Source organism: Typha latifolia, chromosome 13 (assembly GCF_019914945.1).
Source record: "Typha latifolia isolate L0001 chromosome 13, TyphaL0001v2, whole genome shotgun sequence".
Taxonomy (NCBI): Eukaryota; Viridiplantae; Streptophyta; class Magnoliopsida; order Poales; family Typhaceae; genus Typha; species Typha latifolia.
The window spans coordinates 121,260-147,283 of record NC_133098.1 but is presented as its reverse complement, the minus strand read 5'-3'; the positions used below and the strand labels follow the sequence as shown (position 1 = coordinate 147,283).

General features: G+C 39.3%; 5 protein-coding genes and 1 non-coding gene across 9 annotated transcripts; 2 read left to right on the top strand and 4 right to left on the bottom strand.

The window, feature by feature from the left end:
* Positions 1-7,593: 7,593 nt before the first annotated feature.
* LOC140799991 (uncharacterized) lies at positions 7,594-9,591 on the bottom strand. The gene has a single exon (XM_073154600.1). The coding sequence runs from the start codon at positions 9,386-9,388 to the stop codon at positions 8,888-8,890; it is 501 nt and encodes a 166-aa protein (XP_073010701.1). The 5' UTR covers positions 9,389-9,591; the 3' UTR covers positions 7,594-8,887.
* A 1,106-nt stretch (positions 9,592-10,697) lies between these two features.
* On the bottom strand, positions 10,698-10,769 carry TRNAQ-CUG (transfer RNA glutamine (anticodon CUG)). Its single transcript has one exon. It is a non-coding gene; the product is annotated as a tRNA-Gln (tRNA).
* Positions 10,770-11,345: 576 nt separating this feature from the next.
* LOC140800081 (probable inorganic phosphate transporter 1-10) lies at positions 11,346-13,700 on the top strand. Its single transcript, XM_073154731.1, has 2 exons — positions 11,346-12,122; positions 12,687-13,700. Exons 1-2 carry the CDS (start codon positions 11,422-11,424, stop codon positions 13,624-13,626), a joined length of 1,641 nt encoding a protein of 546 aa, XP_073010832.1. The 5' UTR covers positions 11,346-11,421; the 3' UTR covers positions 13,627-13,700.
* Positions 13,701-14,398: 698 nt separating this feature from the next.
* On the top strand, positions 14,399-16,877 carry LOC140800415 (geranylgeranyl transferase type-2 subunit beta 1-like). 3 transcript variants are annotated; one of them, XM_073155197.1, is made up of 9 exons: positions 14,399-14,557; positions 14,648-14,801; positions 14,901-15,017; positions 15,480-15,546; positions 15,637-15,785; positions 16,046-16,179; positions 16,262-16,360; positions 16,461-16,536; positions 16,625-16,877. In XM_073155197.1, the coding sequence occupies exons 1-9, from the start codon at positions 14,504-14,506 to the stop codon at positions 16,717-16,719; spliced, it is 945 nt and encodes a 314-aa protein (XP_073011298.1). In that variant the 5' UTR covers positions 14,399-14,503; the 3' UTR covers positions 16,720-16,877. The 3 variants fall into 3 exon arrangements, with proteins under 3 accessions (XP_073011298.1, XP_073011301.1, XP_073011299.1); XM_073155200.1 differs by having other exon boundaries at positions 14,420-14,557; positions 16,456-16,536; XM_073155198.1 differs by having other exon boundaries at positions 14,436-14,535; positions 14,611-14,801.
* A 326-nt stretch (positions 16,878-17,203) lies between these two features.
* On the bottom strand, positions 17,204-21,257 carry LOC140799689 (AT-hook motif nuclear-localized protein 10-like). Of its 2 annotated transcripts, none has more exons than XM_073154115.1 (5): positions 20,115-21,257; positions 19,471-19,523; positions 19,002-19,133; positions 18,218-18,379; positions 17,204-17,796 (listed from the first exon to the last, which is right to left on the bottom strand). In XM_073154115.1, the coding sequence occupies exons 1-5, from the start codon at positions 20,626-20,628 to the stop codon at positions 17,560-17,562; spliced, it is 1,098 nt and encodes a 365-aa protein (XP_073010216.1). In that variant the 5' UTR covers positions 20,629-21,257; the 3' UTR covers positions 17,204-17,559. The 2 variants fall into 2 exon arrangements, with proteins under 2 accessions (XP_073010216.1, XP_073010217.1); XM_073154116.1 differs by having other exon boundaries at positions 19,471-19,517; positions 20,115-21,222.
* A 701-nt stretch (positions 21,258-21,958) lies between these two features.
* LOC140799687 (ribose-phosphate pyrophosphokinase 4) lies at positions 21,959-25,659 on the bottom strand. Its single transcript, XM_073154113.1, has 7 exons — positions 25,339-25,659; positions 23,851-24,166; positions 23,126-23,221; positions 22,873-22,941; positions 22,656-22,784; positions 22,430-22,529; positions 21,959-22,345 (listed from the first exon to the last, which is right to left on the bottom strand). The coding sequence occupies exons 1-7, from the start codon at positions 25,452-25,454 to the stop codon at positions 22,212-22,214; spliced, it is 960 nt and encodes a 319-aa protein (XP_073010214.1). The 5' UTR covers positions 25,455-25,659; the 3' UTR covers positions 21,959-22,211.
* Positions 25,660-26,024: the final 365 nt, after the last annotated feature.

Sequence of the window (26,024 nt, the reverse complement as noted above, 5' to 3'; positions counted from 1 at the left end):
AAATCCTTGATAAAATTTGCTGGCAGATCGATTCTCTCTCTCTCTCTCTCATATACATATATATATATAAACCAGTTAAGTAATGGCTAGTGTAAACATTTAATTATATATCAAGAAAATGTAAGTGCTTTTAGAAAGTTATGTGATGGAAGTACTAGCATCTCTCTCTCTCTCTCTCTCTCTCTCTCTCTCTCTCTCTCTCTCTCTCTCTCTCTATGGATATATGTGTACAGGAAAAAAAAACGCAAGACCTCAGAAGAGAAGTAAAATTTGGAACGGTTTCCTGTCCTCGGTCGTTTGACTTATGAAATAAGTATTTATGGGTAGTGGGATGGAAATCGTGCGCAAGCGGGGAAGCTGGCAAATTTGGCTTCTCTGTTTACTTAACCACGTGTGTGGCTGGCTGGATGAGAGATGAGACGTTTAACTCGCTATGCGTTATATTGTTCTAGAATGACAATCGAATAGAAGAGGTCGTCACTACCCGCGAGTGAAGAGTGGGAAAGATTAAAAAAAATTTCATGACGTTACATCATATTCGTCTCGTAGTGCATCCTAAAGTCCACATATATGAATTGGTTATGTTTGGAAACTAATCCATAATGTAAAATTAATGCCATTGATTGATGAAATACAAAATGAGTTTCGTCCCATTTATAACTTGATGCACTACAATCTGTATCTCAAGCTAGTTATAGTTTGTAATTTTTTTTCCTCTTTTACAATTTTAACCTACTTGTATGTTTCTTTGGGCTAATTTGTCGATTATTGCATTATCCTCAAAGAAAGGAAAAAAAAAATCCGACCACAATGTTTTAGTTTCACATTTTTGAACTTTCAAACATATGATAGCTTATCGAAGATTAGTTATCCTAATTTGAATGCTATATGGCATTTAACAAGTATCTTACAATTTGTTGATAGCAAGGTTTACTATCCTAATTTCAGTACTATTTGGTGTCTAGTGATTATCTTAAAATTTGTCATTAGCAAGATTCATTATCATAACTTGAATATGGCATCGAGTGAATATATTAAATTTTAGCATTAGCAAGGTTCATTATCCTAATTTGAGTACGCGATATGTCATCTAGCAAATGTCTTAAATTTTATTGTTTGCTATCCTAATTTGAGTGCTATATGGTGTCTAGTAAATATCTTAAAATTTGTTATTACCAAGTTTCAGTATCATAACTTGAGTAATATGTGCCATCCAGCAAGTATCTTAAAATTTCTTGTTAGGAAGGTTTGTTGTCTTAATTTGAGTGCTATATGTTGTCTAGCGAGATGCAAGATATGCTATAATCATTTCAATACTAGTTATGTTGAGTAACCTAACATTTTTTTCATTAGCAAAGTTCGCTATTCTTATTTGACAACAATATGACATCTAGTGAGTATCTTAACTTTTGTCATTGGCTAGGTTCGTTATCATATATGATTCAAGAAATATATGGCATCTAGCAAGTACCCCAAAAGTATTGTTAGCAACGTTTATTATCATAACTTGAGTAATATATGGCATCTAGTGATATCGTAAAATATCTTGTTAGCAAGATTCATTATATTAATTTGACTGCTATATGTTGTCTATCGAGTAGCTTGAAATTTATCATTTGTAAGTTTTTTGTTACCTAATTTTAGTATTATATGGTGTCTAATGAGTATCTTAACTTTGTTGTCAGAAGGTTCTTTATCCTAATTTGAGTACTATATATGGTGTCTAACAAGTATATTAACAATTTGTCGTTTGTAAGGTTCGTTATTGATAACTTGAGTAATATACAACATCTACTGAGATTTAAAAAATATATCAGTAGCAAGGGTTGTTATCTTAATTTGAGTGCAATATGTCATCTAGCGAGAATCTTAATATTTATTGTTTGCAAGATTCTATCCTGATTTGAGTACCACATGGCGTTTGGTAACTTAAAATTTATCGTTGGCAAGCTTTGTTATCATAATTTGAGTACAATATGTCATCTCGTGAGTATATTAAAATTTGTCGTTAGGAAAGTTCACTATCCTAATTTGAGTAATATATGGTATGTACCAATTATCTATATATTTGTCGTTAGCACGGTTCATTATCACAATTTTGAGTAACATATGCTGTTTAGCGAGCGTCTTAAAATTTATCGTTAGCAAGATTTACTTGTTATCATTACATGAGTAATATGTGCCTTCTATATAGTATCTTAAAATTTGTCATTAGCAGATTCACTATTTGGGTACTATATGGCATCTAGCGACTAACTTGTATCATAAAATTTGTCGTTATCATAGTTCATCTTGCGAGTATATTAAAATTTGTTAGTAGCAAGGTTCATTATCATAATTTTAGTAATATATGTCATCCGGCAAGTATCTTAGAATTTGCCATTAATTAGCACTATGCAACTCTTTAATTGTGCTGCATCTTGGAAACAGGTTGGCATTAATCTTGACATTGTCTTCTAGTAGCAATATGTTTAGTCAAGGTTATTTCCATTATCAGAAACTAAAATTAGCCAGTATATATTTCTTATTGTTTGTGAGGCACAATAACTTGTGGAATATTTGTACTTGTATTAATAAAGCTTTTCCATCACCAAGGGCAGCAAAGTATCTGAAATTTGTAATTAATGTGGCGCTAATCTCTTCTAGTTACAGAGCAATTCACATTTCAGTAGAAATGAAACAAGATTTTTAGCATAACTTGAGTAATATGGGGCATTTAGCGAGTATCTTAAAATTTGTCGATAGCATGGTTCGTTATCATAACTTGAGTAATATTTGGCATCTACTGATATCTTAGAATACGTTGTTAGCAAGATTCATTATATTAATTGATTGCTATATGTCATGTCTAACGAGTGTTTTAAAACTTGTTGGCAAAGTTTTTGTTATCCTAATTGAGTAATATATGGTGTCTAGAGAGTATCTTAAATTTGTCGTTGTAAGGTTCTTTATCCTAATTCGAGTACTATATGGCATCTAGCGAGTATCTTACAAACTAGTTGTTAGCAAGGTTCATTATCATAACTTGAGTAATATATGGTGCCTACCGAGTATCTTAAAATTTGTTGTTAGCAAGATTTGTAATGATAATTTTGAGTAATATATAACATCTACTAAGATCTTAAAATCTATTGTTAGCAAGGTTCATTATCTTAATTTGAGTGCTATATGTCCTCTAGTGAGAATCTTAATATTTGTCGTTAGCAAGGTTTGCTATCGTAATTTGAATACTACATGGCATGTGGCAATTAACTTAAAATCTATCATTAGCCAGGTTCATTATCCTAATTTGAGTATAATATATTTTCTAGTGAGTAATTTATAGCATATCTATTGAGATCTTAAAATCTATTGTTAGAAGGTTCGTTATCTTAATTTGAGCGTTATATGTCCTCTAGCGAGAATCTTAATATTTGTTGTTAGCAATGTTTGATATCCTAATTTGAGTACTACTTGGCATTTGGTGAGAGTAACTTAAAATTTGTCGTTAGCAAGGTTCGTTATCCTAATTTGAGAACAGTATGTCATTTAGCAAGTATCTTAAAATTTGTCGTTAGTAAAGTTAATCTCAATTTTAGTACTATATGGTATATACCGAATATCTTAAAATTTGTCGTTAGTAAAGTTCACAATCTCACTTGAGTACTATATGGTATATACCAAATATCTTAAAATTTATCATTAGCAAGGTTCATTATCACAACTTTGAGTAATATATGTTGTCTAGCAAGCATCTTAAAGCTTATCGTTAGCAAGATTTGTTTTGCTAACTTGAGTAATATGTGTCTACTAATTATTATCTTAAAATTTGTCGCTACAAGGTTCCATATCTTATTTTAGGCACTATATGGTGTCTAGCAACTAGCTAAAAATTTGTCGTTGATATAGTTCGTCTCGCGAGTATTAAAATTTGTCGCTTGCAAGATTTGTCATCACAATTTGAGTAATATATGTTGTTTGTCTGGCAAGTATCTTCAAATTTATCATTAGCATTGTACAACTGTTTAATGGTTCTTGTTCTTGGAAACAGGTTGCATTAGTTTCATTGTTGTACCCTTTTAGCAACATGTTTAGTCAAGGTTATCTCCACTATCGGTCCAAAACTAGAATTTGTCAATTTTTGTTTTTCTTTCATTTGCAAGGCACATTTGTCTAATATTTGTACGATGAAGCTTTTCCATTACCAAGGGTAGCTAAGTATCTTAAATTTGTCATTAATGTGGCATTAATCTCTATTCGTACAGGTTGAAATTCACATTATATAGTAGAAATGAAACAAAGTTTTTGAGTTGCTATAACATACAGCAAGTTGAACTGTTGGGTTATAGAGTCAATACAATTGTATTTAGAGTAAAGAAAGTGGAAAAACGGTGAGAAATTCCCCCAGTTAATTAGAAGAAATAAACTTAACTATTCTGGCGTAGCAGTGATACAACAGTGTTTATAAGGAAAACAGGAACCTAATATTAAAGAAAGTGGTGAAATTTCATGTTTTGGAACAAGAGAACTCGAAGGTTGACTTACAGATACATAATTATAAACAAAATAAGACTTTATAGAAATTGTAAAAATGCTTCTTCCTTTTTCCTGTTGGTCATCCCTATCTAAGCTTGATTTTGAAAGTAGGGAACAAGAGGCGTACATCGACTGATTGATGGAGAATAGATAAGGTGTGTAGAATTGCGAAAGAAAAAAAAAAGGGACACTCTATTTTGGTAGGTTATAAATGAGGTAAATGAGGAATTAATCTTATTTGGTGTCTTCTTAGTTAATTCTCTACGACTTTATTTTTCACTAAAACAGTGTCCAAGTCAAACTGTCATCATGAGGATACGGATGAACTCACGCAGAAAACCCTACTTAGATTCTTAGAGAAGTCCATAACGAATCACCCAAGCCGAAAGAATTTTTCCTTATCCTTTTCTCCTATATATTAAAGATATGCAGGCCATGATTTGAAACTTGTATTCATAAGATTGATTTAGATAGAAACATCTTGAACTAGAATTTCACAAAGAAAGATGAGAACATTAACTTTTTTTTTCAGAAATAACGTACATTATTCTCTCAAGGTAAAGCATGCATGACCCAACCCTCTTATTGGTCAGTATGAAAAGATACAGCTCATCTTACTTCATTCACCTGCTACTTCATTCAAAGTAATATAATTAGATCTTAAGTTTCTAAACATATAGTACGTAAAACAATGTTAAGACACATTTGTAATAGCCAATCTTCGTTATCCCTTTTATAAAAGTCTCTATAAATAGCACAATACTTGGCATCTTGAGACCTACTCAACCAAAATTGGCAGCCCTTTTCTCGTCCCTTGCACCAATATTTCTTCTGTTCTCAAGGATGAATGGAGGCCGTGCTGCAGTCAACCAGGAACTTGGGCTTAAGCCGCATGTATGCTCTTACTGTGACAGGTCCTTCTCAACCCTACAGTCACTTGGTGGTCATCTCACGAGACACCGTCGTGAGATGGCGGAGATGAGGAGGCAGCACGATGTATTCATGGAAGGCCAGCGACAGCTACGCGGTATCGATGATGTGCATGGATCTCCGAGGTCTGAAGGAAGAGGAGAGAATAAGAGTTGCGGAGTACCTATGGTGCCACTTACTCCAAACTATGCCTTCTGGGAGGCATACAGAAGAGTAGGGCAACAGCCAAAAGTGGTAAACTTTGTCCAGATACCAAGCGCCAGCGCAGGAGAGCAACCCGAACAGCCTATTTTGGTGGTCGACAGCGATGACTCGTTGGATGAGATTGTTAGCACTCCGAGCGTGAGACCAGTGGGCCAAGTGGAGCAAGAAGAAGAGGTTAACACTGGGGACCTGGATCTCACATTGAGGCTGTGAGATCGACAAGTCTATCGACCTATCTCATTGGTTAACAAAAAAACTGTTAAAGCTTATGGAGTTGTGATAGTTTCTAAGGGCTTATTAGATCCTATATCTATATGTGTGTTGATTAATAGGAGAGCCATCAATGAGGTCCTATCTTACTTGTTTATCGAGTTCCTATTGCTTTTTTTGGTTGCATTGATCAACCAATGTCAAAGTTTGTCAAGCAAAATTTCTAAAAGATATATGATGTTCATAGCTTCCGATATATACCAGTCGCAAATTAGAGAGTACGGTACATAAATAGCAAGTTTATGAACAATATTTAAGCAAGATTAAACATACATTCAATAGATCTCAGAAAAGAAGGTGAAGTGCATGTATCAACTAACGTCCAAGTTTGAGTTGCAAAAGCTAGCCTCCGAATCACCGCTCTTTACGTATGTGAAATAGCTCCCTAAAGGTGCAGGTCCAGGTCCGAGCCAACAGAGCTGGGCTCTTCTCCGTTGCCTCCATGATCAAGGTAACCCGTAGTTGGAAAGCTCACCTCCTTATTTCCTGGATCATTGGCAAGAATAAGAGGAGGCTCCGCGAGTCCGCGCGTTGTAAATCTAAATGGAATTGGTGATAAGGATGCCCAATTCTCTTATCGTTTGGAGAGACTAATTGACTAAAGCTCCATAAAGGGTAGGTCGGGTTACGGCTCAACCCAAATTGTATAGGGTCCCACCCTACAAGGGTGGGAGATGGTATTGGCCTTTGGGTCAAGTTGGTTGAGCCTGGACATATCGGCCTAGTTCAACATCTCCGATGCTCCTTAGAAGATAGTTTGTGCCCTGTAATGCTCGGACCATCAATGCCCTAACCATCCTGTTGGAGTAGTCTTGAACACTTGGGTCGAAGCTCAAGAGTGTAGGCCTCAGTAAAGGGACATGGCGATGACAAATGTGAAATGTACCTATAGACACCCAAGGCCAAGGGGGGCTCGTTATAATTAGGTAACCATCGGCCACAGGTGGAGCACAAATAAGGACGACTCCTTCTGGCCCTTTCTTGGGCCTCATCGCCGAGCTCATGGCAGCAGGTGAGGATGGCCCATTTTGTGCCCCTGGGACTGATGAATCCTCCATTGATGAGAGGGGCAACAAGAGAGAAATAGAGAGATCGAGAGTAAGATAGAGAGAGTGGTGTGAGGTGAGAGGATACGGGGAGTGTTCTTAGAGTAGTGGTGCTTGAAGTAAGTATATCTTTGCTGCTGTGCCCACTGTATCACTGAAGTAAATTGGTAGAGGAACTTGTAACGGTTTTAATTAAATGCATGATTTGAAAAGGGTAAGGGCAAGGCTTGCTTTATTATATTCCTATAGCATTTATTATGTGAACTGGCAGTAAGAAGAATATAATCAGATTTTGACACACATCTGGCACATCTTCTTTTGTTATCCTCGCCTGGCAAAAGAAGAACGCTGAACCAAAAACATGCGTAGTATCCTGGGGTCTTCCAGACTCTAGTACAATATTTGAGTACACATAAAATTTCAAATTTTGCATCTCTGTTTGGGAATGCCCAGCTCCATGCATCATCCACCACAGAAGAGCATCTGTGGATTACTTGCATGGCCACAGTAACAATTCTGTACAAAAACAATTTCTTTCTTCTTGATCCGTAACCCTCACTTCTCTCTTACACAATACAGCAAACAGTATCCAGGCAAAAATGCAATCCACCGCAAAAGCATCGCCACATACCAAGATACCATAGATTCATGTCATATTTAGTCTATTATTAACAAACTTATGTAGAAGTTAGAGGAAGTACACACATACGCATACACACACATAGATCAACCTGTTGATTATTACGGATAGGGCAAACCCTAACAGAGATTTATCACACGAGCAAAAAGGTTTCGATCTAATCGGACGATGGCTTGGCTTCTACCTCATCCTCCTTGGGCGGTGGTGATTCGTCATCCTCGTCGGGGTCGCGGTTGGGGTCGGAGCGGGACACGGCGCCGCGGACGCGATCGAGGAAAGGCTTGAAGGCAGTCTCCATAGTCAACCAAGCGAGAGCGAGCCCACCGGCCACCACCAGCGTTGACTTCAGGGCGTGGGCGTTACCTTCGCGTTCTCCTCTCCCTCCTCCCTTCGTCATCTCTCTTTCTTTCTTCTCGAGTTTGTCTCTCAGACGCAGCTAGCACGAAGGAATTGACGTCGGAACCAACCGCTGCTTTAGGTTGGGACTTGGGCAGGCAGGTCTAAAATGACCAAAGCAGAGCCCGAATAAGCTACAAGCTCGGAAAAGGCACGAATGAATTATTGACAAGGACGCATCAACTACACGTGACGTATCACATGTTACCATATTATATTCTAACTGGTGGACTAGAGTCTAGACACCAATCAAACTAGCTCAACCCAGCCCACAACATATGATGGATTCGACCCTCTACTTGTAAATTGTAATTGTCTCCCAGTCCACCAAGTGACCCTGCCCCTGCCCCTGCCCGTCCGTGATTGAAACGTTTGGTTTATTCTATTTTAGGCCCACCAAGGCTTGGTTAGCACCGTTCAAGCAAACTTATCTTACAAATGTGATTCCCGATACTCTTTTTTTTTTTTTTTTTTTTTTAAAATTAATTTAAACGGAAAATATTAAATAAAATTAGACAAGGTATAAAAAGATAGATCTAGCAGATCTAACACGACTAGACATTACAGTCTCAACGCTTGTTTCTTTCTTACTCGATTCTTAATTCGTAGCCACGAATGACGAATTCATACAAAGGAGTACACCACTAGATGCATGGCTGGCTACAATTAAACAACTCAGTAGTATTATAAAACAGCAGATTTACATTGCCACCACGTACTTTGCTTAAGGAACTCAAAAAAGAATAAATAAAATAAAAATATATTCAAATGCCAGCAGATAGTAGTACTATTGCCAAACTGCATGCTAAGATCTTAGGTCTGGCAAATTATAATAAGCCCCTTAATTACGGGAGGACAGCTGATGAGGATTTTAAAACACTGTGACTTATTGCTCTGCGCCGCTCTTCCCGTCGTCGAAATTCTGTGCGTAGTTGAAGGAGTCGTACCTGAACTTGTGGGTAGTCGGCAACGATGAGCCAGAGCCAATCAGCTTCCTGATCTCGGCCCGAACCTTGAAGAACACATGGCGCCAGCTCCCTTTGCCATGGCATCCGAGCATGGCGGTCTCCTCCTCGTTCATCTCGAGGTCTCGGGCGAAGTCGGGTTTCCGGGAGAGGACCCAGGCCCAACTCCGATCCCACCATCTCCTCAGAGGCGCAGCTGTGAGGCCAGTTAGGGAGGGCATGGACTTGGACCTCGTAAACGCCCATGCGTTTGAGGCGGAGGAGGATATGGGCTGGATCTTGACCGAGAAGGAGGAGATCCGCTTCCGGAGGCCTATGAGTTGGCTGTCCTTTTGCTGGCCTTGGGAGATGGGAAGGTCATCCTTGAGAGGCATGGTCGGGAAGAACCTTCTCTTTTGGACGTTCTCCAGCAAATTCGCCATGGTTGGAATTACTTCTTAGAGATCTCCTCTGCTTTGCTTTTGGTGTTGGGAGGAGAAGGGGATATTAAGGGCACATGGAAATTAAGGAAGGGGAGAGAGAGAGAGACAGAAAGAGAGGTGAGTTTCACACAGCTTTGGACAGGCTGGTTATATTCAGGCATTGGGTGTAAGGGGGGCCATGAAGTATCGTGTTATTAGAATTCTATTTAATTATTTATTTTCTCGTGCACTAGCTACTTACTAATTTGTTAGCCCACATTTACTAGTTGAAGACCACCAACCACTGGATTCCTTTTGTCAATTTCTCAGCTCAAGCATCTGGTTCTCGCCATCTCATGAGATACCGGAGACGTCTCAACAACATGTGGTCACCGGTCCAGGAGCCATCCGATTTCCTAGTTGATGCACAACCATCCAATTTGTGGCACTTTAATTACCAAGTAATGTTATTAGGGTTTATCAATTAATAATCTCTGGCTAATCATTAACATTTTTTTTTTTTATTTCCTAAATGCAAATGCAACTTAACTACACCATAAGATTCACATCCGAATGTAATGGGAATTAGTCGTACACCCTATTCGATTTGAGCCAACATTATACCACCGTGGCCATGAGCTGGTGGATAAATAAGGTTAGGTGCATCGCGAGAAATTGCTTAAAGGAGAAAGAATTACAAGGGAAGAAAGAAATCGATAATTAAAACAGGTTCCATTTGCCAACGCCTTTGTAAACGTGGGTCTTCTAGGCTGTAGCTACAACCGTCGGTTGGGAAGTCTATCTCGGATAACCTCTCCCTCCTTCTGTTTTCTTATTTTTTTGCCCCCTCCTCCTCTTTGTTATTGCTTCCTCTTGCCGACACTTCCTCCAATAAATGAAAGGAAACTATAAAAGATTGGTAGGAAAAGGAGGGCCCAGCCATCTCTAAGTGTAAGCACATCAATGGCCATCAATTTATTGGGAGCACATAAAAGATTTAACTCTTTGGCGTTTACATATCCTCTTTTACAGAAAAAGGTAAGAAAAGAAGAAGTGGGCTATAGGTGGCTCCGTCTTCATATAGTTGTGTTAGTGTTAGTAACTTGGACAAACAAACTGTTAAGCCCAGCACTGATTAAGTTTGTATATTGCCATGCCTGTTTCAGTGGAAAGGGTCTATCTAATAATAAGTCCATTGTGTAGGAGAGAAATTGAGAGTTCCGATAGTTTGTTGCCAAGCCCGTAATATACAAAAAGCCCAATTTAAACCCAAGGAAAGATCCACAGAGAAACATATCAAATTCACGTAAAAAAAATAAAACATATATATTAATCCCACCGAGATTTGAACTCGGGTTACTGGATTCAGAGTCCAATGTCCTGACCACTAGACCATGGGACCTTGGCTGAATTAGTTCAGTGTTCCATAGAATAAAACAAAATAATGGAAGTCTTTGAAGCAATGTATTGTTTGTTTTCCCAATTGTGACGAGTAAGTTGTGGATTATTTTTACCCAAGTTTTAATGTGACGGTGGCCAGCGACCTTATTTAATTCGTGGTTTGATCGGTCTCCGAAGTTATCCACCAATCATGTCCACTAAAGACTTCGACTCTTTTCCCATTGGCGGATGCATGAAACTGCATCAGAGGACTGACTGACTGCTTTCTATTACCAAATGTCTCTCACACATCACCTTACTGCCGCTTACTCCATGCTCCAATATTTGTTTCGCTGCGCCTGCGCGTAAGAAAATGCCAAAGTGATACGTGGAGTACATTCAGCCCATTTGCACCATCCTTGGTGCACTACTCTCGCTTATCGAGTCTGAGCTGGGAAATCGGATGATATAATTTTCAAATCTCGTGCTTCTGTCAATATAATATCCTAACTTGGCATCTTCCTCGGAATCTAATAAATCCGTTGTCACTCATACAATATTAATATATCGGTTTGGTCGCTGTCTTTTAAACGGAGGCAGGCATCGATCATAGAAGAAGAAGCATCGATCGACTCTCAAAATCCGAGCTTTGCCAAAAAAGAAGAAGAAGAAAAATGGCAATAAAGGTACTCACGGCGCTGGACGTTGCAAAGACTCAGTACTACCACTTCAAGGCGATCTTGATTGCCGGGATGGGGCTCTTCACCGACTCCTACGACCTCTTTTGCATATCGCCGGTCATGAAATTGATCGGTCGGATCTACTACGACGCTCGAGACGGCAATCCTGGCTTGACGCCGCCCACGGTGGTCTCCGCCACCGTGGCCATCGCCCTCCTCGGTACGGTCATAGGTCAGCTCGTGTTCGGCGCGCTCGGGGACCGCATCGGGCGCCGCCGCGTCTACGGGCTGTCGCTTCTCCTAATGATCTCGAGCTCTATCGGTTGTGGCTTCTCGATCTGCCGCACACGGAAATGCGTGCTGACTAGCCTGTGCTTCTTTAGATTCCTCCTCGGGATTGGAATAGGCGGCGACTACCCTTTGTCGGCGACGATTATGTCGGAGTTTGCGAATAAGAGGACGCGTGGTTCATTCATCGCGGCGGTGTTCTCCATGCAAGGATTCGGAATTCTGGCTAGCTCCGCAGTGACGATGGCGCTCACCGCAGCTTTCGATAGAGCCACTAGGCAGGACGACATCGGCCCGTTGAAGACGCCGGAGGCGGCCGACCTGGCATGGCGGCTTATACTAATGATTGGTGCAATCCCGGCGGGGCTGACCTTCTATTGGAGGATGTCCATGCCTGAGACGCCAAGGTTAGTCTATCTTTATACTCCAAATTAACATGTAAATTATTTATTTGCCTTGTTACTTAACATCTTAAAAATATTATCGTTATTACTTAATTTGTCATTACATATATATAATTTTCATCCACGATATAAAAATGTGCTCGTCGTGGCCATGACGTTATATATTGAGTCTAGAATAAGGATCGCATCTACTATTAGGTGATTGGGAAGAGTCCTTTATTTTAGAGATGGACGACTTTACTTTGAGCTTAGATTATTATCAAGTTGCACTTGTTAATTAGTATGACCGAGTAATATGCAAAGTGATGTTACACGATGAAGAAATTATAAAATCCTTAGAATTAGTCATGAATGGATATATATACAGATGTGGATCTAATAATATGTCAGGCACACTTAGATCCTTTTTTTTTCTTTTCTAATTTTTTTTTAACTTGACCTACTAGTGGGTCAAACGCACAAATAAATGCGAAGCCAAAAAAAAGGTCACTTTGGCCATCCTATGTATAGCTAGCTGCCAATTGCAATTAAGACCACTGAGATGGACGTTCCGATTAACTTGTGCAGGTACACGGCTCTGGTCGAGAACGACGTTATCAAAGCAACCAGCGACATGGGCAGGGTGTTGGGCGACTTCGACTTGGACACCGATATCGCAGAAGACTCTGAAGCATTTCGACCTCCGCCGCCGCCGCCGCCACCGCCGAGCTACGGCTTCTTCTCGAGGCAATTCTTGATCAGGCACGGACGTAACCTTTTCGCCTGCTCCATGGCGTGGTTCCTCGTTGACATCCCCTACTACAGCAGCACGTTGTTCCAGTCGCAGATCTACAAGCCTTGGTTCCCCCCAGCCAATCACCTAAACGCCTACGAAGAAGCCTACAACGTCGCCAAATTCCAAGCCATCATCGCCGTCGCCTCCACCCTCCCAGGCTACTTCGCCTCCGTCTACTTCATCGATCGCATCGGCCGGCGAAAGATTCAGATGATAGGCTTCTTCTTTATGGCAGTCTTCCTCTTTGCTCTGGCAGGACCTTACGACAAATACTGGCACGACCACACCAACGCATGGTTCATCATCTTGTACGCCTTGACCTTCTTCTTCTCTAATTTTGGTCCTAATGTTATAACGTTTATCTCGCCGGCCGAGCTCTTCCCGGCCCGGTTCCGGTCCACGTGCCACGGGATCTCCGGCGCGTGGGGAAAGGTCGGTGCGATCATCGGATCCATCGGATTCCTTTGGGCGTCTCAGGAAAAGAATCAGGGAAAGATAGAGAGAGGGTACGAACCGGGCATTGGGATGATGAATGCGTTATTTATCTTAGCTGGGATCTGCGTTATTGGGTTGATTCATACCTATATTTTTACACCGGAGACCAAGATGAGATCTTTGGAAGAGAACGAGAGTATTTGTGGCCAGAATGAATCAAACGAACAGCTAAAGAGTCCATCAGCTGATGGAAGCCATCTTAGTTCTTCACCTCTTTACGTGCATTCTCCCTCGTAAGACAGGGAATACGATTAATTAAAAATGATTGTACAAAATGATTAATTCTATAATTCTATATATTCGATTAATGATATATGTTGCGTCTGCATTGAGTGGGCTACAATATTGTATCAGACATGCCGCGCCGTGGTCAAGTCTCTACCTAAATCCACTTCATTAATGTTAATGGTAACGACAGGGACATCCATTAATTGACAATTATTTACAACATACCTTCACTAAACCAGGACCTTAAAAATCCAGCAAAGTCGGATCGGGTAGGATAAAGCTTTGAGTTGCCTCAGCTGTTTCTGAGAACATTCTAAATGGAAAGCTCATGTATAAAGATTCATTCGTTCCAATAAGTAAGTAGGGCCCGTAGACAAAGATTCAATCATTTCTTAGTTAATGTGCATGTTCTTGACTTGTACTGTTTTGATCACCAAACTTAGCTACTATTTGATGGTCAAACGGATCATCGGAAAAAAGAAGCAAGAACCACAAACTAATTAACCTCTTTGATGTTTTAGTCGAATTGTTAGAACGTTTCATTCTGGTGGGTCCTCGAATCAGTTTCAAAAATACTCATGATCGAATAGGTTTTTACTGCAAAAGAAGGTTTTATACTGTTGTTACCTTAATCCGTCGACCCGCGGTAGAAAGGAGCAACAAATTAACTACAAACCTCTTGTTATGTCCAAACCATTATACAGTGGATCTGAGTATCAGGCCCAGCATGATCCGGGTCGACTTTATTTCGGATCCTAATATCCGTCGACCCGTTTAGTTCCGTACTTCTCTCAATCTCTCTCTCTCGCTCTCCCCCCGCACCGCCCCCCCACGACTACGAAAGAACGCCTCTGTCAAAGAGGAACAAGAAGAGCAGGAGAAGGAGATGGAAGAATTTGTACCCGAGAAGCATGTGCAGTATGTCATTTCCGTAGAAAAGGTGTGTCGATCCCTTCTCTCTCCTTACTTCTCTCGTCTTCTCTTGTCTGATAGGGATTTGGATCGCTGAATCTTTGTAATCCACCACCAGAGAAAGGACGATTTTGAATCTCTAGTAATGGAGCACCTAAGGTTGAATGGCGCTTATTGGGGGCTGACCACTCTGGACCTGATGCATAAGATCGGAGCCATCGATCCCGATGCAGTCGTGTCGTGGGTGATGACTTGCCAGCATCAGGACTGCGGTAAACTCGAACTACCTATCTCGCAAGTTTCTATTTTGGGCCCAAATGAGGCATCTTTTAAGCTGTTCTGATGGAAGAATCATTGATGGGTCATTGTAGGTGGGTTTAGTGGGAATATAGGGCATGACCCGCACCTTCTTTACACGCTCAGCGCAGTGCAGATTTTAGCTCTTCTTGATCGAATTGATGTTCTTGATGTTGAGAAGGTGTCGAATTGTATCCTTCTGTAATGCTTGCTTTTGAGATTTGACTCCTTATATATTGTTTTCAATTTTATTTTAATATTTTTATGAAGTTTTGGTCATCTGCACCAGTTAAGCTTGAATATAATGTTCTCCAACTCTTTTTTGACAAATTAGATATACTATTATCAATTAGCGAAGAAGACCTTTCCCTTGAATCATAAACAATTCTTCTGTCGTGATTATTACATCAGATGTCATGGAAGATACAAGCAGCAAATCAAGAAGCAATTTACTTCCTCGTAGTCTCCTTCTGGAGAGTCTTACAATCTAAGAATCATGTTAAACTCTAGAATATGATTGAGATTGGCACTTCTCAGTAAAGTTTTGCTTGTTCAAAACTTGAATTAACATTATCATCTTTTTTAAATTTTTAACTGGCACTGGTTCATTAAAAGGTTCAGCACATCTCCTGTTTCACTTTAAAGCAAGTTAGATGTTGCTGGACTTCAGAATGAAGATGGATCTTTTTCCGGTGATATCTGGGGTGAAATTGACACTAGGTACATTTGACTGCTCCTCACCTATTCTGTTTTTCCATTTCCTCTCTTTTAGCCTTTTGAAGTTCTTAAATCCAGGAGTTCTGGCTGTAGGTTCTCATATTGTGCAATATGTTGTCTCTCAATATTGCGCCGGTTGGAGAAAATTGATGTAGAAAAGGCTGTAAATTATATTGTCAGTTGCAAAAACTACGATGGTGGATTTGGAGCTATGCCTGGAGGAGAGTCTCATGCTGGGCAGAGTATGTTTATTTTATGTTATTGATTCAAACTTCATATTCTTGCGGCATGGACACAAATGTAGCAAAGAATTTTATGCACAGCTATACTAGCATCTTGTGGTCTGGTTAATTATCCACAATCCGTAATCATTCAAATGGCTGATATACAAGATAACTATTGTTAGAACATACCTTTTTCTTTATTTATATTTCTGTTATTGCCTAAGCTAGTTCCTTTGGCACTAACCCTGGATCACCTTTGTGTGCCATCGCTGCTCTAGTCTTCTGCTGTGTTGGCGCTCTTGCAATTACAGGTTCTCTAGATCATATTGACAGAGACCTCCTTGGCTGGTGGCTTTGTGAGCGTCAATGTAAAGATGGAGGGTTAAATGGCCGCCCTGAGAAGCTCGCTGATGTGGGATTTCTGGAATCTTTTTGGGTTATGGAGTTTTTTTTCCCAATTTTGTCAACTAAACTTGCCATCTAAATCTTCTCAGGTGTGCTACTCTTGGTGGGTTCTATCTAGCTTGATAATGATTGATAGGGTGCACTGGATTGACAAGGACAAACTCGCGAAGTTCATTTTAAACTGCCAGGTTAATCTTATCTGTTCTTACATCCAATTCCACTGCTAACCACGGTTGAATTATCTTATGTATATTTTGCACGACATTGTTAGTTTGTTAAATAGTGCAGGACAAGGAGAATGGAGGAATATCAGATAGGCCGGATAATGCAGTTGATGTTTTCCATACCTATTTTGGTGTAGCAGGTGCTATTTTTGCTTTGTACCTTTGTGCTCCTTCATGCATGTTACTGTTTATTTGATTTCAAAGTCAATTGATATTTTTGAGAAACAGGGCTTTCACTGATGGAGTACCCAGATCTGAAGTCTATCGATCCTGCCTATGCTTTACCTGTTGATGTTGTCAATCGAATTTTCTTTCGAAAATAGAGGCCTTGTTACGATCAGTTTTTGAAGTATTTGGTCAAATTTTTTGAACTATTGTATCCGATCTTATAAAGTATCTTATGCTTGTAAACTGATAGTGATTCTGTAAAAGTTGCAAGAGAGGGAAAAAAAAAAAACTTGCATCCATTTTCCTCGGAAAATTGTTCTCTTCTCATGTTAATGTCGAGGACCCTGTAGTTTATACTCGTTGCATTTCTGCAGTACAGCAAATCCTAATGATTGCCTGATATAATACCCAAGGATCGAAAGCTCCTGATATCTCTGTTTCACATCGGAGGTTGCCATCGTACTGGGTTTCTCATGAAAACTATGATTACGTCTGCACTCCAGGCTTCTGTAGACGCAAGAGATAAAATTCTGCACTTCAGACTGACTTAAAAATGGGTTCGTTTGCCTAAGTTGCAGAGTGATAGTCACTGTGCTCAATAAGCAATTTCCTTTAGGAATGTAACACATAAGAAAGGAGTTCTCAAACTGGTCTACGGCCTGAACAATTAAACATTCATCTCCAATTTACAATCAGGTACAAAAGTGTGTTCTACACTGCAAACGAATACATGATTTTGTTACATGAAATATCCAATACAACACACAGATGAAACAAACAACACTTTGCTAGAAAGATAGGAGCTAGAAAGAAGCTAAATATACAGAAGTTGGAAGCCCCTAACACATCAAACCAAGAAAAGATTTTCTGGGACAAAAGAAGTCACGAAATAAATAGTACTCTTCCCACATTTGTAATACGCTTAGCAATAGGAAAGGAAGAAAGATTCAGGTCTCTGACAAATTGTCTGATGGACTGCTAGAAGAGCAACCTAATTATTTCCATGGAATATTAGAGAAGCACTCATGGTTGCTGTTGTTGCAAATGCTGGTGCCCTGATTGGGTGGGCTTCCAGTCCCGCCTGAAGATTCACTTAGTGTCCCTTGCAGGAGTGGACTATTGATCCCTGTCATCCCACCAGGAGCAAGCTTCCCCGGAGCAGATGCTGGATCCGACGGATTCAACTGCTTTAGCTCTTTTTTTCCATCAGCTGAAAAGCTTCCGACAATCACCTACAAGTGATGAGTTAATAACAAATTATTATCAAACACTTATAAAATTTTCAATATCATAAAACTTAAGGGCGGGGTTGCAAAACAACAACGAATATACCGTCACGCTTATTACATAGAAATATAATAGAACGTGATACCACCAAATATCTTGATCTGTCAAACTACTATTTCCATGCACAAAATATCTTGATCTAACTGCTCAAGTAGTCTGAAATTAAAATCTTGTTTAAAGAATGTGACACCACCAAATAAAAAAAGCATCTTACAGAGGGTGCATAAATTTCTCATTCATGTAACTAAACGTATATAAGAAAAAAATACAACATTAGCAGATGGGACTGTGGACCATAATAAATTATGCACAAGTCCAGTTATTCTAGCTTAGAGGAGCTTGTGGCAGGAACTAAAAGAAACAGACCTGGACTGGTGATGCCGCCGTCAAAAGTCCTGCAACTCCACCACCTAAGACACGGCCATCAGGGCCAGCTAGTGAAACACTCAGACCACCTGTTCTACTACGCTGGCCACCACTCTCCGATAGAAGAAATGAGCCAGATAATGATAGAATCTCAAAGCGGCCCTGCATAAGAAATATGGAAAATCCATAAAGCATACTAAATGCACAAGACAAAAGTATTCTCCTTGGAGTTGTGTATGAACCTATATTTCTTCAATGTAATAACTATATTCTGCTGATATATATGCTATGTCTTGCTTCAGATACATAACATAATTACCTGGAAAATCTACCTGTCATAAATATTTTTTTATCCTTTTCTTCTGGATTTCTATAGAAGTTGGATAAAATAAACAGCTGAACTCAACCTGGAACCTAAGATACAGCACTTTCAACAAAATGAAATAACTCAAACTTCCACTTAACTACTGATTGTCAAAGGAAATTCTTCCCTCCTATTTGACCACACGCACTACTAACTTGTAGCGCCATCAATCAGGTAAGCAATTTGTTCCCTAATCAAATGTCTAAATACAAAGAAGACTTGTCCAGACTTAAAAAGGTCACTAATGTGTGAATATACAAGATAAAACAAATAATGAAACAAGTTAGACCAAAGAATAAAAAATTTATGAGCTTGAAAAGCACTTGTCCACTGTGAGAGGGACATCCCTTTGGACCGTATGAGCTTGTGTACAGAAAATAGAAGAATTTGGTTCTAGCTGTATCTGTTCAAAGTACAAACCTCATAGGTTACTGTTCCACCAGAAGTTGCTGCTTGACGAAGCGTCACATTTGATATAGCACCATTAGCTGAAAGAATGCAAACAGCACGTGTTCCATTCTGAGAAAACGACATTATTTTTGATGATACATCCTGAAAGGCATTATTAGCATATATTAATATATCAGGTCGAAGACTTCCATAAACATAAACAGAGCTTTATTCTCAGGTACCAACTATATATATGTGGAAAACTAGAATGTTTTTTTTTTCCAAAGTGAATTATTTGGTTCATTTATTCTTGCTAATAATGTGGCCAGTGAAATAGAGGTAAATGTTTAAAAAGCTCAGCTTATAGATGGAAAATTTTGTGGCCAATCAAAACACAGAAGGTTTGTATCTGAAAATATTTGCAACATCAAAAGATACAAAGATTTTGCCACAGCTTTGTTCTTAACCATAACTACAGAAGAACAGAAAATTGCGGTACCTCTCCGGCTTTAATTGCAATAATATGTGGTGTAAATCCAATCCCTGCTGATCCTGCCAAACAGTTTTGTTAATCAGAACTAATTTTGTAAAACCTGAAATCATATTTATGAAGAATCTCATAATTAAGTATCATAGCTAATCCAATGACTATATTAAACCTAAAGTTGGAAACTGAAAGGTCAGCAAGGAAGTATCACTCATACAGGCAACGATAAAATTATGGCCTCTTAACACAGCCAAATTAGAATACAAGAACCTTTAAAGACTTGAGGCAATTAATATATATATAAGTCAGTAATTCCAATATATTGCCTCCTCTGTCAAAGCTAATAGATAGAAGCTTCAAACTTTATCAACAAATCCATGCGTTCAGCACTGTGAGTTCATTCTTGAAGTTCTCATATCCACTAACCACCATATCGAGACAGGGGCATAAAAGTAATTTTCTTTGTTCTCTGCCCACCTCATCTAGCAAAATATTCGAGCTTCCAGTAGAACAAAGTTTCTCCCATGATCCATAGACAGAGTATACTATATATCGTATTTCCTTCGTCTTATCTCTTGATCAATAACATGGAAAACAAACCTCACCAAGGACTTGAACTAAAAGTGGATACAAAAACAAGAGAGAAGAGGATTTACCTAGAGAAGCCATCTGCTTCTTCTTGCCAGAACCAGGCGGCCGGCCTCTTGCTTTCTTCATGCCATCTGCCGAAACTGCAGATGCTGGGTTCATCGCCCCAGCAGAGGACGGAGAGAACCTTCCATCTGATCCTTGTCGGATTGAAGCAGAGGGGGACACCGGGGTCAGCGAAAGAGCCACGCTACCATCTGGTGCATACTTCCTCGGCCTGCCACGCTTCCGCTTCACTGGCTCTCCGAGGTTAATTTTAATGCCATGCGCCGGGACTGCCTGAGAGGATCTACCACCACCATCAGCAGCTGCAGCATTACCCCCTCCACCCATTGCTCCACCGTGGTAAGCAGGCGGAGGAGGGGAGCTCGTCGTTATCGGCTTGTATATCGCCGTTCCGTCCGGCGTGTACGCCAACCTCATGCTCTGCAAAGGTGGCTGCGTCTGGACAGGATTATTTTGCATTCCGGCATGAAATATTTCCCTATTCGACATGATTCCTTGCTCAGATCTCACTTCCATGTGCCCAGAGAGTAGAATCTAGACAACAACTAACCAAGAGAACCCAACACAACTAAACACCGGCAGCAACAACTCGGCAAGAGCTCAAGTATTAACACTCTCTAACTTAGCTTCCAACTGAAAGAAGCAAATTTTTGGATCTAAGCTTGCCACTACTTCAAATTCTGCTCCTTTTTCTCACTAAAATAGCAAGATCAGGAGGGGAATTGCAGAAAGATGTGATTTTTTACTTGTATCTACAGAAACAAGCTCAACAAGAAAAAAGAAAAGAAAAGAGAAGCAGGAAAATCGAAAAAAGAACTAACCCTAGATTTTTTTTTTAAGAAAAAAAGAAACTCGGAGCAGTAAAAGAATCCTCTGACCCTAGTCAAGATTGAGCTAATCAATAGAGAAATTACGGATCCCCATAGCCGGTCTCTCACAAAAATTCCAACTTTTTACTAATTTCAACCAAAACTCCTCAATTCCAGAGAAAATCCGAGAAAAGAGGGAAATTTGGGAAATATACAAAACGAAAACGGCAGAGAAGGAAAACGTAAAACCTAACCCTTTCGTGGGAGAGCTCCCAAACACCTCGGACAGACAAATAGACGTAAATCCCACTCAGATTTCCCTGACCCTTGTGCTCTTTTTTTTAAAAGAAAAAAAGAATTTCCCCACCTTGAAGGCTTTAATGAAAATTAGCAGTAGTATAATCGTAGGTAAAGCAGGCCGAATTAGCTTTCTCACATATTAATTTTTTATTTCATTTAATTCTAACACCTTATCAATAATTTAATCACCTCTTTCCTCACACATCTTGTAGGTATACGTTCACCATATCAAAACTTATTATTATTATTTTTTAAATAAATAAAAATAAATCAAAACATGAGCATTCAAAGTAAGTAGACGTAGGCACAATCAATCTTATGCTCGGAGACGCTCAAATCCATGAGTAAGCATGGCCAGCACTATGCGGATTCCGGAGTGGTGGTCATTCCTTATCCTACGCCACTAATGGCTATAGCTTGTCACTTGTCAGTCGCCACTTGCGAGTTACGACAAACTTGGACGTTTGACTGCTAAGTAAAACATAGCAGGGACCAGTTAGGGTGGGACCTAATAATTATATTATAATTTGCATATGTATGTAAACTTGAAATTATATATATATATATATATATACGTTCACCGTATCAAAACTTACACTGCTTTCTTTCCCGCCAATCACCAACTCAAAAGAAGTGGGCAGAAAAGATGTGCTGAGATGTCTTATTAACGAACTAACAAAATATTTATATCTCTAATACAAGTTTGCGGCAAATACAGTTCTCTAGTGACATGCATCTCTAAAACACAGTCTGCATAAGTACTTATTAATGCATCATCGATGTCCAATAAATATGACAGCTCCAAGTAGAAGTCTTCAATAACCCACAGCCATGTTTCTTCTTACAGTTAAAATACAGAGGAAGCCTTGAAAAGTATTAAGGTTGTTCTTAGATTTGAAGGGATCTACGGAACCTAGTAGAGAAATCATAAAGTTGCCATTTTCCAAGATAAGTCTCACTAGAGCAGAAATATGAGTCAGCAGTTGCATCTTAGATTTGAAGGGCATCTGCAATGGAACTGGCAAGACTAATCACCTCAAATGGTGATCTGTTGTCTATCTCCTTCACCGTAAAGGGGCATGAATCCGTGATCCAGAAGTAAGTGAATTGGTTGCCGGACCCATCTGATACGAATATAGTCAAACACTGGAAGTTAAAACATGTAGACAGGAAAAGAAGTGCAGGTAAATAGAACTGAGGCAATTTACCGGCATTGTTCTGTACAAATCGCTCCCAGGATCGCTTGGGAAAAACAGCATGGGTAACGTAAGCACTAACTTTTGCAGCACCATGAGCAGTCAAGACTTTCTGCAAGATCAAATCAGATTATCAACTTCATTTATGGAACTAACCATGAAAAAAAAATTGCAACTGATGAATGTAATTGAAGGAAATAAATTAGTCTTAGGTGGAAAGATATCAAAGTTCTAATACCTGACACTCAATAAGAGTTCCTCCAGACTGCACCAAGTCGTCTACAATGACAACATGTCGACCTTCAGGAATCCCTTCCTTAATCCGAACTATCCTCTTATCACCTTCACGAACTTTTGCACAAACAACCTGATATTCAACAGTTGATGAAAACTTGAGTCAGCAAAAATACCTATAAAGTATAAACTCATTCCATCCTTCAGACCAACAAACTAACCATTGGAAAATTCAGCAATTGCATGTGAAACCGCTTCCATGCCCCATCATCTGGGAATGCTATTGTTATCTATCAAACAATGAAAGAAGAAAGTAGAAGAAGAAATAAATTATCATATCAAACTATTTGCCTGCTAAAAATTAAGCTAATAGCATTACAATCATAAACTAAATTTCCATCTAAACTAAATCAGTACAAGCACAAAAGGCACAAGATGTTATATTGGTCATATCAAAAGACAAATGTCACAAACATTATCAGCATCAGGAAGCTGGCGAAGACGTTGCAACAATAAAGGGATCCCAGTTTCAAAGCAAGGCAAGACATCGTCCCCAAAGTAGAATCTTTCCTGAGAAAACAAGATGTCGAGTCAGGTATAATGCCAAATGATGAAACTACACATTATTAGAAGGTATCTATGGAAAATGACCCTCTATATAGGAACAGGCTGATCAATTTTCAGTCCCTCTATACATGATTAAGCATAATTCTTGAGCAATATGTAACGTGGTAGATGAGAAGCATGCCTATAACACAAAATATGACATTGTAATAGAAAAAGTCACTGAACTGGACACAACAATAAGCTTAAGTCGTCAATGGAAAGAATCCGATATCAATACATGATTATATGTAGAAAATGAGCTAAAACTTGCCCACAAGTACAGGGAAAGAGTATGCCAATTTGGTGGTTAAGCACATAATGAACAGCATCTGTTATCCATAAAACATTAGGGAAATAAATAGAGAAACATACTCACAACAGTTAGTCCGGGAAGCAAGAGAATTCAGATTCAGTGGAATGCGAAAATTCACGAAGACAGTAACTATTGACAATTTTATAAATGATGTTGTCAAAATTGAAAAGCAACAAACCCGGGAACATAATAGAGCAGCAAGTAACAGAGCATTAGAAGTAGTAACTCTGAGTCTAAACAAAGCAATTCATCAAACAAAGTAACTGAGTATCAGACTAACCTGTAAAGCATGTATGTCATAGATTACAACACTGGTTGGACCGCCCCTTGATTTAGGGATCATTGATAATATTCGGGCCATGGTAAATGCAGTAGCCACATCACCTTCTTCTTCCATTCGTTCAAAAGAACCAGTTGGGAAGAATGGCAAGACCAGTGTAAAGGAAGCAATAAACAGCTTTGGCAAGGCAAATATTGCTGATATCTGCTCAAAAATGACTCCAGGCGAGCTGAAAGAGGCTAAGAAGGCAACATGCTGTCCTCGAATGTCATGTGCATTATTAATGAAAAGATTAGGGAATCCATCATCGAACTTTCTGAAATAAGCATATGAATGCATCAGAGGCCCTCAATTTAGGTAACAAGTGGGAAGAATATAGCACCATGTAAATTGTTTCATTGCAAGTTCAACTAGTAATTTGTTTCAATATGAAGTATAGTGATCTTTAAAAGTTATTTCTATTAAAGCCAGACATGTACAAGAAGATCATGCATTACATTCAAATTAAATGCAAGCAGAGAATAATATATCCTGGAAAAAAGAGTTCTCTGTAGGGACTTCATAGCTGTTATGTACGACATATTGCCGGACTATATTTCAATTAAATTGAGATACTGAAACACATTTCCATTGCAATAAGCACATCACTTCGTATTACACAGGGAAAACAGTTAAATAATAATTAAAAAAAACTACATCTTGCCTGCTGAAGATTATGTAAGATATTTGTTCTAATTGACAGAATTGTGTTGATCATCAAGTAGTCATCATTAGTATATGCATATCAGACATTTTAGTCGGCTGGGCATAAAAGTGCTTTACCAGATGAAAATTATGCAGGTAATATACAATGAATATGCACGTAAAACATCTTGCTTGCTGAGCATCACTAAAGGCAACTTAAAGAGAGGTCAGATCCTAACGTTTCTCAAACTTTAGAGGCGCACTATGTTTTAAATGAAGAACCACTGTTTTTGGTTCTAAAGAGAACCTTCAAAATCAAAATCCAACAAGAAGTCCCTTCAATGAGAAAGGGAAAGCGCGAGCTGACCAAACTTCCCTCGTCTTCTGTTCGAATGCAGGAAAAGAAGACTCGGAAAATGCTCTCTTTTTCTTTTTGTTGTTTGAAGTGCAGGTAAACTAAAACAAAATTGAAATTAAAATCAAGTCAGCTTCAACCAAGTACGGGGAGATAACTAACACTAAGGTTTAATCTACCTCCAAAAGGGGCCAAAATAAAGGGTCACCGTGAAAGAGGAAAACAGGAAAATCCTTTCAAGAATCAAATAGCTACATTTAAAAAAAAATTACACCCATGACAAACAACTCCGAGCGAGAATCCTTAAGCAGGAAAAAGAAAAAGAAAACCACAAACTATCCACCAAATTAGACAGCAGGGGAGACGATAATAGGAAAAAAAAAAAGGATTTTTATGTTGGTGCATGATCACAAACAAACCCAACTCCCGAGAGATGTTAAGAAGGAGACCTCCAGGCAATCGACTGAAGTTGGATGGAGTCGGACTGCTCTGCCACCTTCCTTGCAAGCTCTTCTGACTCGGCACAGTGGAAGAGATATATCTGCTTCTTTGCTTTCTTCTCCATCACTTTCTCGCTCAACTCTATCAATTTCAGCAAACACCAACACTATCGTGAAAGCTTTGGTGGGTAATGGAAGCCCGAAAAGTAGATTAAAGGAAAAAAGCGAGAGATTTGGATTCGGGTGATGGACGGCAGCGGAGAGGTTTGGGGACTAGCGAGGGAGCGCCGCTCGCACGGGACTGCGTCCTGCGTCGTGGTATAATAATCCAACTTCAACTTGTGGGTATATTAGTATATATGCCAGTTGCCACAGCTAAAGACATTATTGCCACAGAAAATTGTACAGAATAATTGGCACTTCGGAAGGGTAAAGAAGTCAAAACATCAATATGGATATGGTCAGGTGTTTGGGCCTTCAATGGATGGATAGTCCAGTGAAACCTCGGCCTACCTTTTGTTATAGCCCACCTCGGCCTTCCATGGAAGTTACACGGCGCCTATCTTATATGGGCTACGATATGGGTAAAAACCAGTCCCAATTACCGAGGCCCAACTGATTCGAGTATGGTAATGGTATGACATTGGTGGTTGATTCGAAATTCGAACTTTCAAATTTGAGCCGTTGAAGAAACT

Bases quoted from the DNA above. Each gene is read 5' to 3' on its own strand.
- LOC140800415 (XM_073155197.1), top strand. From the start codon at position 14,504: ATGGAAGAATTTGTACCCGAGAAGCATGTGCAGTATGTCATTTCCGTA. The intron at 14,558-14,647 runs GTGTGTCGATCC...ATCCACCACCAG, and splicing joins ATGTCATTTCCGTAGAAAAG to AGAAAGGACGATTTTGAATC. The intron at 15,786-16,045 runs GTATGTTTATTT...TCGCTGCTCTAG, and splicing joins AGAGTCTCATGCTGGGCAGA to TCTTCTGCTGTGTTGGCGCT.
- LOC140799689 (XM_073154115.1), bottom strand. From the start codon at position 20,628: ATGGAAGTGAGATCTGAGCAAGGAATCATGTCGAATAGGGAAATATTT. The intron at 19,524-20,114 runs GTAAATCCTCTT...ACTGTTTGGCAG, and splicing joins GAAGCAGATGGCTTCTCTAG to GATCAGCAGGGATTGGATTT. The intron at 17,797-18,217 runs GTCTGTTTCTTT...CATCACTTGTAG, and splicing joins CGGCGGCATCACCAGTCCAG to GTGATTGTCGGAAGCTTTTC.
- LOC140799991 (XM_073154600.1), bottom strand. From the start codon at position 9,388: ATGGCGAATTTGCTGGAGAACGTCCAAAAGAGAAGGTTCTTCCCGACC.
- LOC140800081 (XM_073154731.1), top strand. From the start codon at position 11,422: ATGGCAATAAAGGTACTCACGGCGCTGGACGTTGCAAAGACTCAGTAC. The intron at 12,123-12,686 runs GTTAGTCTATCT...TAACTTGTGCAG, and splicing joins TCCATGCCTGAGACGCCAAG to GTACACGGCTCTGGTCGAGA.
- LOC140799687 (XM_073154113.1), bottom strand. From the start codon at position 25,454: ATGGAGAAGAAAGCAAAGAAGCAGATATATCTCTTCCACTGTGCCGAG. The intron at 22,785-22,872 runs GTTAGTTTGTTG...GTTGAATATCAG, and splicing joins AATTGCTGAATTTTCCAATG to GTTGTTTGTGCAAAAGTTCG. The intron at 22,530-22,655 runs GTATTAGAACTT...TTGATCTTGCAG, and splicing joins GAACTCTTATTGAGTGTCAG to AAAGTCTTGACTGCTCATGG.